Source organism: Camelus dromedarius, chromosome 8, assembly GCF_036321535.1.
Source record: "Camelus dromedarius isolate mCamDro1 chromosome 8, mCamDro1.pat, whole genome shotgun sequence".
Classification (NCBI taxonomy): domain Eukaryota; kingdom Metazoa; phylum Chordata; class Mammalia; order Artiodactyla; family Camelidae; genus Camelus; species Camelus dromedarius.
Genome location: NC_087443.1, coordinates 41,830,752 through 41,843,828, shown reverse-complemented (window position 1 = coordinate 41,843,828; position 13,077 = coordinate 41,830,752). Strand labels below are relative to the sequence as shown.

Below are 13,077 nucleotides of genomic sequence, written 5' to 3'. Positions count from 1 at the left end.
TTAATTTTAAGTTTCCTTCATGTCAGTATTAAGCTAAATATATTTGTTCACTTGAAAAAAAGTAATAAAGTTACATTACAGACATTCCAGGTTCCTTCCTAAAAATATCTTTCTGAATCAACTTCATCACTGAGAACAGGCTGGCTGTTATTTCAAAGAGGAGGATCAGAATCTGATACACCATGAGAAACAAGTAAATCCGAACACTGACTCAGATGGCCTCACTTTCAAGGACCTTGAATTTCTCAGAACTGTATCCCCCTGAATCTCAAACATTTTACTCTCAGAGAAGTGATGGGGAACTTGGAACAAAAATCTAGAGGATCACCTTTTGTCCTGACCAGTAACAAGTCTTCCCCCACATCCACACCTAAACAGGAACTGAAGTAAAACCTCTACACTGGAGCTGCAAAATCACATGAGAGAAATAAAGCAACAAAAACGAATGTGTCAAAACAATTATCTAAGACCAATTGTTAGAATCACAATGAATTCAGGCTTTCGACACACTGCAAAAAGAAAGCCCTCAAAGGCATATTCAGAACTTAAAAGTCTTCCTTTCAGGGAAAAGCAAGTGAAATTCTATTTGAAGTTCATTTTAGCTTTCCAGGGCTCTCAGTTTCAAAGTCAATCAGCTGTACCAGTTTTCTTGCTTTTACCATGTGCACTAGCATGGTGGTTCAGTAATATATTAAGAACAATGTACATAAAGTAGAACTATAATTGGAAACAGAATCTTAGTTCCTTTTTGGGTAAAAAAAAATGACCCAGAATTAACTTTGTCTTTCTCTTAATTCAGAGTCTAACGCAGGAAGAATAAGAGCTGTACTCTCCAAAAACAGAAATGTAGTAAATACTCCACAGTTAAGTTATTTTGCCTGAAGAGAGGTTAGGGGGTTTTCATTTCTGCAGAAAGATAAAAATGCAATTTTCACAATCAGTCCTGGATCCCTTTCCAGGCTCTTAACACATTTACAAGAGCCAAGTGGAAGAAACCTAATGCTGATGTACACCAGACCGAACAGCTGGTCTCCCCAAGGAAGTGGATTAGCAGCACGATCATAGTACACAGCTCAGTGCAGAAGAACTCTCTCTATAGCCTCCTACCTTTTGTCTTCTGCTAAAGTACCACCAGAGGGGGAGGACAGAAGGATGGTGCATAGCCTGATGCCACCTGGTAGGAAGTGAAGATGGTAAGACTCGATCCACCAATGCTAACTCTAAACGTCCTCTGGACACTTGTGAGGTCCAAAACATGAAGCTAGTTCTGTTAGTCAAATCTAATCATCCCCAGATCAGGTTGTTAAGGATTAATACTATAGCAATATAGAATCACTTCTAATTTTTCACAAAGTATTACAACATATAAAAATCTATTGCCTTTTTTCAAACCAAGTTCATTTTAATCAGTAATATCAATAAATAGGGGTTTTTTAATTAAATAGTAGGTTTCTAAATTTTTCACCATGTAATCAGGAAAGTGTGAATATAAAAAATTGACGTGAGACAAATAGTTCTAGAAAATGGTAGAAATTGTACCAAAAACAGGAAAAACTGATTAAGACTGGTGGTCACACTCAAAAAACAGAAAGTAAATAACAGAGATGGTCTCACAGTCAATCCCAAAGTTTTCCAAGGTGAAAAATTACCTAAATATTCTATAGGGGAGAGATGAAACCTCCAGAGCTTGTTGTTAATCATGGGATAAGGCATACATATTTCTCACTGAGATAAAACTGGTATGACATCATAACATAATGAATTGACATATGTATATATTGCAAAATGATCACCAAAATTAGTCTAGTTAACATCCATCACCACAGTTAACACAATTTTTTGCTCTTGAGAACTTTTCAGATCTACAACTTTCGAATATGCAATACAGTATTATTAACTACAGTCATCATGTTGTACATTATATTCCCAGGACTTATCTATCCTACATCTGGAAGTTTGTATCTTTTGACCACCTTCACCCATTTCACTCACTCCCCATATTTTGTGTAATTTTTCATAAATTATTACAACATATATAATCTATTGCCTTCAGTCAGTTCTCCTCCTTGGAAAGAGTGTTTGCTATTTAATAAGACATTCCACAGGATAGCAAACTGTTAACTGGAATATACTTTGATGAGGAGTTTCTGCTTAGCACAAACTAAAGTCTTGTTTTAACTTCAAGTTCATTATATCAATAAACTCTAATATTAGCATCAATAAAACTTGACCTTTCAGGAGACAGGTCATTAAATGGTCCTTATCCAAGCCACTTTTTTTTTAACAAAGCCCTCTGCCTAAGGAAGAAAGGAATACACAAGCAAAAAGGAAAATTAAAACTGACCCTCGTGAAATGAACATTCTCCTTCCTCTAAATATCTTAACTTTTCTTTTTTCTTGAAATATAGTTGATTAACAATACTGTGTTATTTTCAGGAGTACAGCAAAGTGATTCGGTTACATGTATTTTTTTTTATTCTTTTCCATTATAGGTTATTACAGAATAATGGATATAGTTCCCTGTGCTACACAATAAATGTTTTTGTTGTTTATCTATATTATACGGTAGTATGTATCTGTTAATCCCATACTCCTAATTTACCCCTCCTCCACTTCCCCTTTGGTAACCGTAAGTTTGTTTCCTATGTCTGTGTGTCTATTTCTGTTTTGTCAATAAGTTCATTTGTATCATTGTTTTAGATTCCACATACAAGCAATACCATAAGTTATTCGTCTTTCTGTCTGACTGACTTCGTTTAATATGATAATCTTTAGTTCCATCCATGTTGCTGCAAATGGCATTATTTCCTTCTTTTTATGGCTGAGTAACATTCCATTATATATATATATATATACATACACACATATATACATACACCACATCTTTTTTATCCATTCATCTGTGGATGGACATTTAGGGTGCTTCCATGTCTTGGTTATTATAAATAGTGCTGCTTTGAACATTGAGGTGCGTGTATCTTTTCGAATTAGAGTTTTCATCTTTTCCGGTTATGCACAGGGATTGCTGGATCATATGGTGAGTCTATTTTTAGTTTTTCAAAGAACCTCCATATTGTTTTTCATAGTGGCTGCATGAGTTTACATTCCCACCAACAGTGTAGGAGGGTTCCCTTTACTCCACAGCCTCTCCAACATTCATCATTTGTGAACTTTTTAATGATGGCCATTCTGACTGGTGTGAGGTGACACCTCATTGTATTTTGATTTGCATTTCTCTAATAATTAGTAATGTTGAGCATCTCTTCACATGTCCATTGGCCATCTGTATGTCTTCTTTGGAGAAATGTCTATTTAGGTCTTCTGCCCATTTCTGATTGGGTTGTTTGTTTTTTGATATTGAGTTGTATGAGCTGTTGGTATATTTTGGAAATTAAGTCCCTGTCAGTCACACTGTTTGCAAATATTTTCTCCCAGTCTGTAGGTTGTCTTTTCATTTTTTTTTTATGGTTTCCTTTGCTCTGTAAAAGCTTCTAAGTTTGATTAGGTCCCATTTGTCTATTTTTGCTTCTATTTCTTTTGCCTTGGGAGACTTATCTAAGAAAATTGTGCTACGATTTATATCAGAGAATATTTTGCCTATGTTCTCTTCTAGGAGTTTAATGGTGTCATGCCTTATATTTTAATCTTTAAGCCATTTTGAGCTTATTTTTGTGTATGGTACGAGGGAGCATTCTAATTTCATTGTTTTACACATAGCTGTCCAGCCTTCCCAACACCACTTGCTGAAGAGACTGTCTTTTCTCTGTTGTATATTTTTGCCTCCTTTGTCAAAGATAAATTGACTGTAGGTATTTGGGTTTATTTCTGGGCTCTGTTCTGTTCCATTGATCTGTATGTCTGTTTATGTGCCAATACCACGCTGTTTTGATTATTATAGCTTTGGGGCATTGTCTGAAGTCTGGGAGGGTTATCCCTCCATCTTTGTTCTTTTTCTTCAGGATTGCTTTGCCACTTCTTGGTCTTTTGTGGTTCCACATAAACTTTAGGATTATTTGTTCTACTCCTGTGGAAAACATCCTGGGTAATTTAACAGGGATCATGTTAAATCTGTAGATTGCTTTGGGTAGTATGGCCATTTTTAACAATATTAATTCTTGCAATTCAAGAACATAGGATATCTTTCCATTTCCTTTAATCATGTTTGATTTCCTTTATCAACATTTTATAGCTCTCAGTATATAAATCTTTCACTGTTTTGTTTAGGTTTATTCCTAGGTATTTTGTTTTATTTATATATTTATATAAATATATATATATATATTTATATAAAGTGACTTTATAAACAGTATTTTTTTTTTACTTTTTCTGATATTTCATTGTTAGTATAAGGAAATGCAACTGATTTCTGTATATTAATCTTCTATCCTGCTACCTTTTTGAATTCACTTCTCAATTCTAATAGTTTTTGTGTGAAGTCTTTAGGGTTTTTACATAGAGTATTATGTCATCTTCATATAATGACAATTTTACCTCTTTCCTTCTGACTTGGATACTTTTTATTTCTTTTTATTGTTTGATTGCTGTGGCTAGGACTTTCAATACTATGTTGAACAGAAGTAGTGAGGGTGGGCATCCTTGTCATGTTCCAGAATTCAGTCGGAAGGCTTTTAGCTTTTCACCATTTAGTATTATATTGGCTGTGGGTTTGTCATAAGTGACTTTTATTATATTATTTATTTTATTATCTTTATTATATATAGATATTAAATATCAATTTCTTTGAGAACATTCTTGCATTGCCTTCCTGATTCCCAGACTTTTATTGGATCAGCAAATACACCTCTTTTAAATCATTCATTGTTGGTGAAAAACTGGAATCACATTCGGACATACACATAAAACCTCAGATTCTGTACTCTACCCTCAGAGAGGTGGCCAAAACCAAAATTAAAGAAAAGTTGCTGTAATATTGAGTCTGATCCTTCATAAGTAGACTTTTTGATTCTGACTTTGGGGCTGATCAGAAAGGTAAGAAAGATCCAAACTTTCAATGGTTCCTATCGGACCCCTTCTCCTTTGCCCACACCCCCATTCCCAACCTGGTTAGGATCAGACTGAAGATCCACTCTGTGATGAGAGAACCCAGAAATGGCAATAGCTAAACTCTTATAATGGTGCCCTTCAGCTTCAAAGAGGGTTCCTTCTAAGTTCATAAAGCTGTGCCTGTAGGTTCTTCACAGGTACTTTTGGGGAATGATGATTTCATAACAGACCAGCTAGAACTGTGTTCTGATGACAGCAACCAGTGTCAAGCAGGATTTGTAGCATAAGCTCAAGATCCCCAAATAAATCCAGCTTTATGAACAGAACTACTCTCTCTACCACAGTGCATGGTAAACCTAGTTAGTGGGTCATTTACCCTTTGATCCAAACTCTTATGAAATATATAGTTCTATCAAATTCTGGTATATTTGTTCCAGTCCTATGGAACTTTGCCTGATAATATTAGACAACAACGCTATAGTGTAATCAGTGATAACTGTGGTTATTATTTAAAAACTAGACTTGTCCATAGCCTTACTTCTTTCATTTGAATCTGGCATCATCCAGGCCAGTGGTTTTCAATCAGGACACACAACAGACTTGTCTGCGGAGTTTAATAATAATGCAGATGTCCAGGACCTACACCAGACTTAACGAATGTCTTACTTGATACTCTTGGCATCTTCTTTTAGGACTATTATGCTATACTTTAAAGTTCTTTCATCTATAAAAATTATATTACTCCATTTTTGTAAAACCAGAAGTAAATTCTCTGACTTCTTTAAAGATAGGCTTATTTTATTATCCCCTGAGACATTCTAACTTGATGGGAATGGTTTCACTATCTTGTTTTCATGTCACATTATGAATCATTTTTCTTATGAACTTTCATCAGACTTTTCACATTTGAAAATTATTAGTAGTAAATCAATGAAAATAACTGTCAGTTTCTGTGATCTATAGATGTTTGTTTTCTTCAGACACTTGCCTTAAGGTTCTACTATCAGCTTCAGGTCAGGGTCTCTGTCATCAACTAAGAAGAATATTCTCAAGAGTCTCATGGTAAAGGCCCAGATACTTTAAATAACTGACATTCCAAAGAACAGACTCTTGGGTATAGGTGTCTGATAACACCAGTGGGCTGGGTCAGGACTTGCAGAACTTTAGTCCAGAAGCAGACAACTTCTTGCTATTGCTAACCCAAGATCAAGTGGAACAAGGTTTAACTACACAGAACTGAATGGACTGATAAGGGAAATTTTACAGTGGTTATCTGATTGGAATATTGTTGTTTTAATATAGTCTGTCTTCTGGCCCTATAAGAAAGTCCTTTCTCTTTCTACTTCAACTATTTGTTACCCGTACTATTTAGTAGATTTTTATAGCAAACAAGATAAATGACTTGCCCTGGAAATAGAAATGTGCCATTCATATGCAAACTAACAAATCCAGAACCCATACGCTGAACCACCTCCTCTACCTGATTCATACACTCCAAGAAGCAATCATCCTTTGCCCTAATCATCCCAGGGCCAGGTACCAGACCACTAGAGAGAACCCCTATACATCAGAGTTCACGGAAACTATTCAAACTAGCCAATTCTAAGCCTGCTTACTCTGCCTTGCTTTTCCTTCCAATAAAAGCCACAATAATGCCTTCTGCCCATGCTCCATCTTCCTCCTGACCAACCTTGGTGCTTCCCCTTGTGGCCCTGCATGACATAGTATGCCCCCCTCTCTTCTTAAGAACTATGAGTAGGAACTTTTCCAAATGATAGTCATCTTCTGATCCATCGGCCATTCTGTTATATATATTATATATATAACATATATAACCATTCTGTTATATAAACTTAAATGAAATATTTTTAAATTATACCTGAATCTCACTAAACCCTAGAATCCAGAAACTCATACCAAATGTCCTTACTTTCAATGGCAATAGAATTATTTCATATATTCAATAATAACATCTTCTGTTTTACCAAGACAAAATTGGATAACTCTATTACATAACTAACATCTTGCCTGAAATGTCATACTGATCTTGGATCAGGTAGAACAGGCTGATTTCAAGGAACTAACGTGGCTTTAATTACAGAGTCAATGCCTACAAAGGACTCCTAGGATAACTAGCCTGCTATCTAGTTTAGAGGGTCCAACCTTATAGGTGGTAAGGACCATCACTTCCTTGGAGGCCAGGAATCTAAAGTTATTTTGGGGACCTTAAGAAAAGAGGAATTCACCTAAATGCATAAGTACTGCAGGTGAAAAAAGGTGGAGAGAATTTCTTCAATTCGGTTCCCTTGCCTTGGGATTGCAAACAACAGGGGCATTAGAAGTCTAATCTGAGATTCCTTATGAAAGCTTCCAAAGAGAAGTTCATTCTGTAATTATTCAAAACTATACGGCTCTAGATTTTGCAAAGCATATGTAAGAAGAACTAGATGGTAAATTAACACTCTTGCCATGCCTGTCTAGGTAAATAATAAGGCCAAACCTAAGGAGAGTAGTCTTATCTTGTGATCAAAGTTAATCTTTCTTTGAGATTATCATGATCACAAGGAAGAAGAAGGGAGGGAGGTCGAGACTGTGAGGAACAATTATAAAAGACTTTGAAATTTAGTGGATGTCCTGGCTAGCTCACCTATCTGAATAATCTCTGCTTTTTGTTCGTCTATGTAGAAATAGAAGTTAACTTGCAGAAACTGATGACAATGCAAATAACTTCTCTCCACAGAAATGCAAATTGTGTCCACAGCAAAGTAGTTGATTATCACGCTATGGATACTGCAAGTATGGCCAATTTTGTGTGCACTTCTAAATTTACTTCAGCATTCCTTGGCAGACTGTAAATGTGTGGTATTTTGCATTCTTTTTTGTATTGACTGTAATATCTTATTGGTTCTGTCATTAATTCACAATTTAAATAAAATCTTTGACACATCTTTACTTTGTATCTGTATAAGAGTCATGATTATATCCTCTTTTAAAATGAGACTTTTTATAATTGAAAAGATATTATGCTTCCACTTTACAGAAAAATATGGAAGACCTAATATGCCATTTTACAAAAAAGTTATGCACAATATATATAATAAATATATACATATTTAGGTGTGTATATATATATATATATATATATATATATATATATATCTTACCAATTTTGAGTCATTCAGTGAATAATACTGAGTGACTGAGTGCCAGAGATCCAAAGACAGACAACAAAGACTGATTCACTGACCTCAAAGAACTTAAATTCTAGTAGACCTAGCATTCACTCAACAAAGTGTGCCTAACTGATGTGACCAACATCACAAAGCTTTAAGGCAGAGAAGAAAATCACACTTGTAAAACTCCCTCAAAGTAATCCTTTCTAAATAATAATTACTGCTTAGCAACACAATATATCACCAAAGGAAAAAAATTCCAGGGTGAAATAATAGGTTTTATATAACAATTAAGGTATGAGTGATATAAGGGGGTAAATAAATCACTAGACACATAGTTGGAAGTTCTGGGTACCTTTTGTTAGAAACACTATGATTTATGGAAAAGACATTCTACTCAAGTTCTTCCAAATCTTACTAAAGTGGTTAGGTAATCTCTCTGATCCTTAGTTTTTCCACTAGTACAAAAAGATAATTGTCATAAATATGGCTACATGCCTAGAACACAATAAATGCTTAAATAAGTGTTAGTGGATTTTATTAATAATATTATTTATAGATGCTCAGTTCTTGGTCAGTACTCAACCAATGTTAATTATATCTCCTTAAAGAAAATGGGAAGAATGATATCTGTTTCAATTTTCTCCAAAATATGGAAGACCTAAAATAATATTATCAAAGTTCTCTTAGTCATTAGAGGGGAAAAAAATAGCTCATTGTGTACATAGAGATGTTAAGAATGAACTGGAAGTTTTGCCTGCAGTCCAGGGTTCTGATGATGTACTACCAGCAAAGACTATACAAGCATATCTCTCTCCTGAAATCTTTCTGTGCATGAGCAACATGTTGGGAATTACATGCCCCATTAGCACCTTATTACAAGTGATAACTGTGCAATTTCTATGAGGCCAGACTACAGGATGACAAGAAAGAGGGCATTCCAGGAGAGATGGCTGGTCACCCAAAGCCCACAATGTCACAGGTGACACTTAGTGGGAGATTCAAGGTCAGAGCCTCCCGGAACCAGCCAGACTGTGCAGGCAGCCCTTTGGGTACCTGTGTCCTCCCCAGCACCACACTCCTAATCAAACAAGTGCTGGGTACATTCAGCAACAGGCAAGGTCTCAAGTTTATCATAACTTAAATGGTATTTCACACTTAACCTCTCTCTGCAACTCAACTCAGTTTCAAATAATCACAACACAGCTTCATGAATGCAGAGGGCATTTCATCTCCCTACAGAATTAACTGACTCAATAAGAGGTCACCGTGCCAAAAAAGAAATGAAATGAAAGTCACAAGGCAAATAAGAAAGTTATAAGGTCAGGTAAACTGCCCAGCTAAAGCTGTTCTAACAGGAAGGAAGACCACCTGGTGCCCCTTTACTGAATAGGACTGGACTTAAATTTATTACATAATTAACCTATTACGCTTAGAGCCTCCCACATTATTTAACAGTTAGAGTGTTAAAAAAAAAAAAAGCAAAGGTCACATTAATGAAGCACCTACGTCCCCAAAACTGCTTTAGGTGCACTAGAAGTATAATCTTAATTTTGGGACCATCAACCTCAAGATTAAAATGGGATATATTCATTTAATCTCTTTTAAAAGCACCATAAATTATTTGAGGGGCTTTTAAGATTTTTTAAAATCACATTCTTTAGTACATCCCTCTACAACTAGAAAAGTAAAATAAGTAAATACGTGCATGTGTGTATATAATGCAGTACTTGAATCAATTTGAAAAGATGCTTCTTTCATACATTTAAGTACTTATTGACCTCAAAGAACCAGATACTACACACACATACAAACAGGCACATACAAGCTTGAGTGTTTTTCCGAAGCCGCTAAATCACAGCCTAAGAATGGCTCTGGAGAAACTTGGGACTTTTGATTTGCGAAAAAGAATCTCTAGGTTTGGGGAAAGAGCTACCTGCCTTAGATACATGAAGGTAACTGGAGGTCTTCCTTCACTCTCCCCCAAAATGATGCAGCAGCTCCTCTAAATCAATGTCAGACTTCAGTATTTAAGAATATCAGTTTGGAAGAGCGCTAAATTGTCAGCCTGTCCAGAGCGCTCCACTATTAACGCACGGTGCAAGCAAGCGTCCCAGGCCGCTGGTGCGCAAGTCACATTAACCGCCTCTCGCAAAATAAAGTGCTCAGACCATCACCCGCAACTGTGCCCTCGCCTGAGAAGCACCCGTCTTGGCAAAGGGCTGAGGAGGTCTACCTGGCTTTCTCTGTGGCTTCTCCCATTCTCGGCCTTGAAGGTGGACTTGGGCTTCCGGGACTTGAAGTTGCCCATGCTGGGTCGCAGCAGGCCGTCCAGCAGCGCGGTCTGCTCTACATGCTGCGGCGGCGCGCAGGACAGCGGCGCGGGCTCCTCTAGCGGAGGCCCGGCGTCGGGGTAATTTTCTTTATGGTCTTCATCTCTAGAACAAGAAAGATCCAATTTAGAAAGCACCAAAAAGAGTATAATAACCTGCTGTGGGAAAGAGAGGCTGGTGATACTGGTTGCTGCTCTATTTATATATACGGTACCTCCCAACTTGTTAGTGTAGACTTAGTTTCAGAGGAACTGAATTTCACTCGAGATCACGCCCATTCCCTTCCAGTCTTTGCTAATGGATGTATACTTTTTGTAGTTGTAGCTTCGTCCATACTATCATAATCTGCTTTTAATTTTTCACTTCAAGATGGATTCACATATATCTTGTTTTTCTCTCACAAGAGTAATGTGATATAGATGGCTTAGTTATTGTCACCCCAACTTTATAGACTGACTATAAAACCCAGAGATTAAGTGCCGAATAGAAGGGCTAATTCACCCAGGCCTGGAGTGGTCAGGTGGGTCTCCAGCCTCTCATGCCTGTGTCCTTGGTTCAAGGTATAATGCTTCCTCCTCACTGGAAAGTCTTTAATCATCTCCTTACAACTTTCAGAAGCATTTAAAAGTTTAACAGGGCTCTATTTTAATAGGATATACTACCTGAGTAAAATATAACACAAGGGCCAAATTTTACCTGACCAAGCCATAAGAACAACACTCAATGCAAAGCTGAAGATCCCGGCATCTGGGTCCTATTGGTGCAGAATTGCTGGAGAAGACTGAACAGGCCGGCATTACCTCCATACACTTAGGGCTGGGAGGACAGTGTTCATTTTTACTCATCAATCAAATTCAACACAATTATCACCCTGGCATTTCAATTTTCTCAAAAATAATGACATAATAACACTCTTCTTTGAAGTCATTTGTCTGTCTTAAATCTAGATGTATTTTATTTTCTTATTTTGCTAAGAATTCAGCAAGCACCATGGACATAACCAAATGGGAGCATTCCCTTTGTTTAAGCAGTATCATCATCCTTAACCTATTGGCAGTCATTCATTACCAGGTCATACAATTCTGCAGGAGTGGACACTTCCCCCAGGTGGTGTTTTTCCCTCCTGGTCCCCGACCAGAAGCATCCATAAAAGAGATTTTGGCCAGGTCAGCTAAGAATCAATTCTTCATGGCTCAAGGACACGTAAAGTCAAGAGACAAGACCAGCAAAGGAAGGATTTCTACCCTCTACTCAGGATGCCTTTTCACGAATGAAAGAGATTAAATTCACTAAGCTGATAGCAAGAGGATGAGCTCCAGGTAGTCCCTGAGGGAAGATCAAAGAAAACATCAGGACAGGAGGTCTGGAGCCTGACCAGAGTGCATGCAATTGGGCAAAACATGGAAATAAAATTATGTGAAAGAGTTAAATTTAAGCCTTAAAACAGATAGTATCTGGTAAAGAAAAACCCAAGAAGTGAAATAATTCATGTTAGTAACTGAAAAACAAAACAAAAAGAACTACACTAATTTGTTTGAAATGCATTTCTCTCACTAGAAACAATTACTACCCATCCAAGTACTCTATGTTCCTGGGTGCGCAACAAAAGAAAGAACAGCTGCATTTACAGTAACCCAAACGTTCCTCATTCAAGGAGAATTCCAGAACACTCAAAATAAGGGGAACAAAGTGATTTTTCAAATCTAAAATGACTCTTGGGGGAAGGTATAGCTCAGTGGTAGAGTGTGTGCCTAGCATGCAGGAGGTCCTGGGCTCAATCCCCAGTACCTCCATGTTAAGTAAATAAATAAGCAAATAAACAAACAAACAAACTTAATTACCTCCCCTCCGCACAAAATGTATAAATAAATAAATAAAATGTCTCTTGTGATAGACTCATTCCTAAAATAATATCTGAATTTTATTTTTATATCATATTTTCAAGGTGCCCCAAATTTACCAATGTCATCTCATTCACTTCCTTGGCTTGAAAAGCAAGGAAGGTGGGGGGGAGGAGCAAAAAGCATCTGTCTCTCATTACACAAATATAAAACCTAATACAAAAGTCATGTTTAGAAATATATTTTCCAACTGGTTCCTCAGAATCCCCAAAACAGAATACAGGTAATTTGTCACTGCTCATTGGAATCACTTGTAACTGAGAATGAGCATGGTATTCTGAAAAGAACAGGAGTCCAAAAGATCCTCCCACTTGTTATAACACAGCCTGAGCCACACCACTTCACCTCTGCGACTCTTGTCCATAAGATGCCTGGAGTCTCTACTTTGCAGAGGTAATAGTCTCTGTGAAATGCCTACCACAGAAAGTTGGCTCAAGGCCACAACCCAGTAAGTAGGGGCTATTATTACTCTCACTTAGGGCCTTAGGTGAATGGGTTATTCGCAAAGAAAAAACATGAGGGCTATTTTTAGTCTTTCCAATACCTCCAGGATAAATTATAAACTCCTTAGCAGGGCACACGAATCCTTCAGAATCAGGTCTTTGTTTATCTCTGGAACTTTATTTCTTACCACTCCTAGCCTCACCTCTCAGGGTTCCTGCCATC

General features: G+C 37.0%; 1 protein-coding gene across 12 annotated transcripts in view; it reads right to left on the bottom strand.

Moving 5' to 3' along the window:
- The window catches only part of FAM13C (family with sequence similarity 13 member C), a 542,774-nt gene that overhangs the window by 517,126 nt on the left and 12,571 nt on the right, over positions 1 to 13,077 (bottom strand). For all 12 annotated transcript variants that reach the window (XM_064488166.1, XM_010985766.3, XM_031461297.2 and 9 more), the window contains one exon: positions 10,414 to 10,615. In XM_064488166.1, the coding sequence (XP_064344236.1) occupies positions 10,414 to 10,488 (75 nt within the window). In that variant the 5' untranslated portion in view covers positions 10,489 to 10,615. The remainder of the gene's footprint in view (positions 1 to 10,413; positions 10,616 to 13,077) is intronic.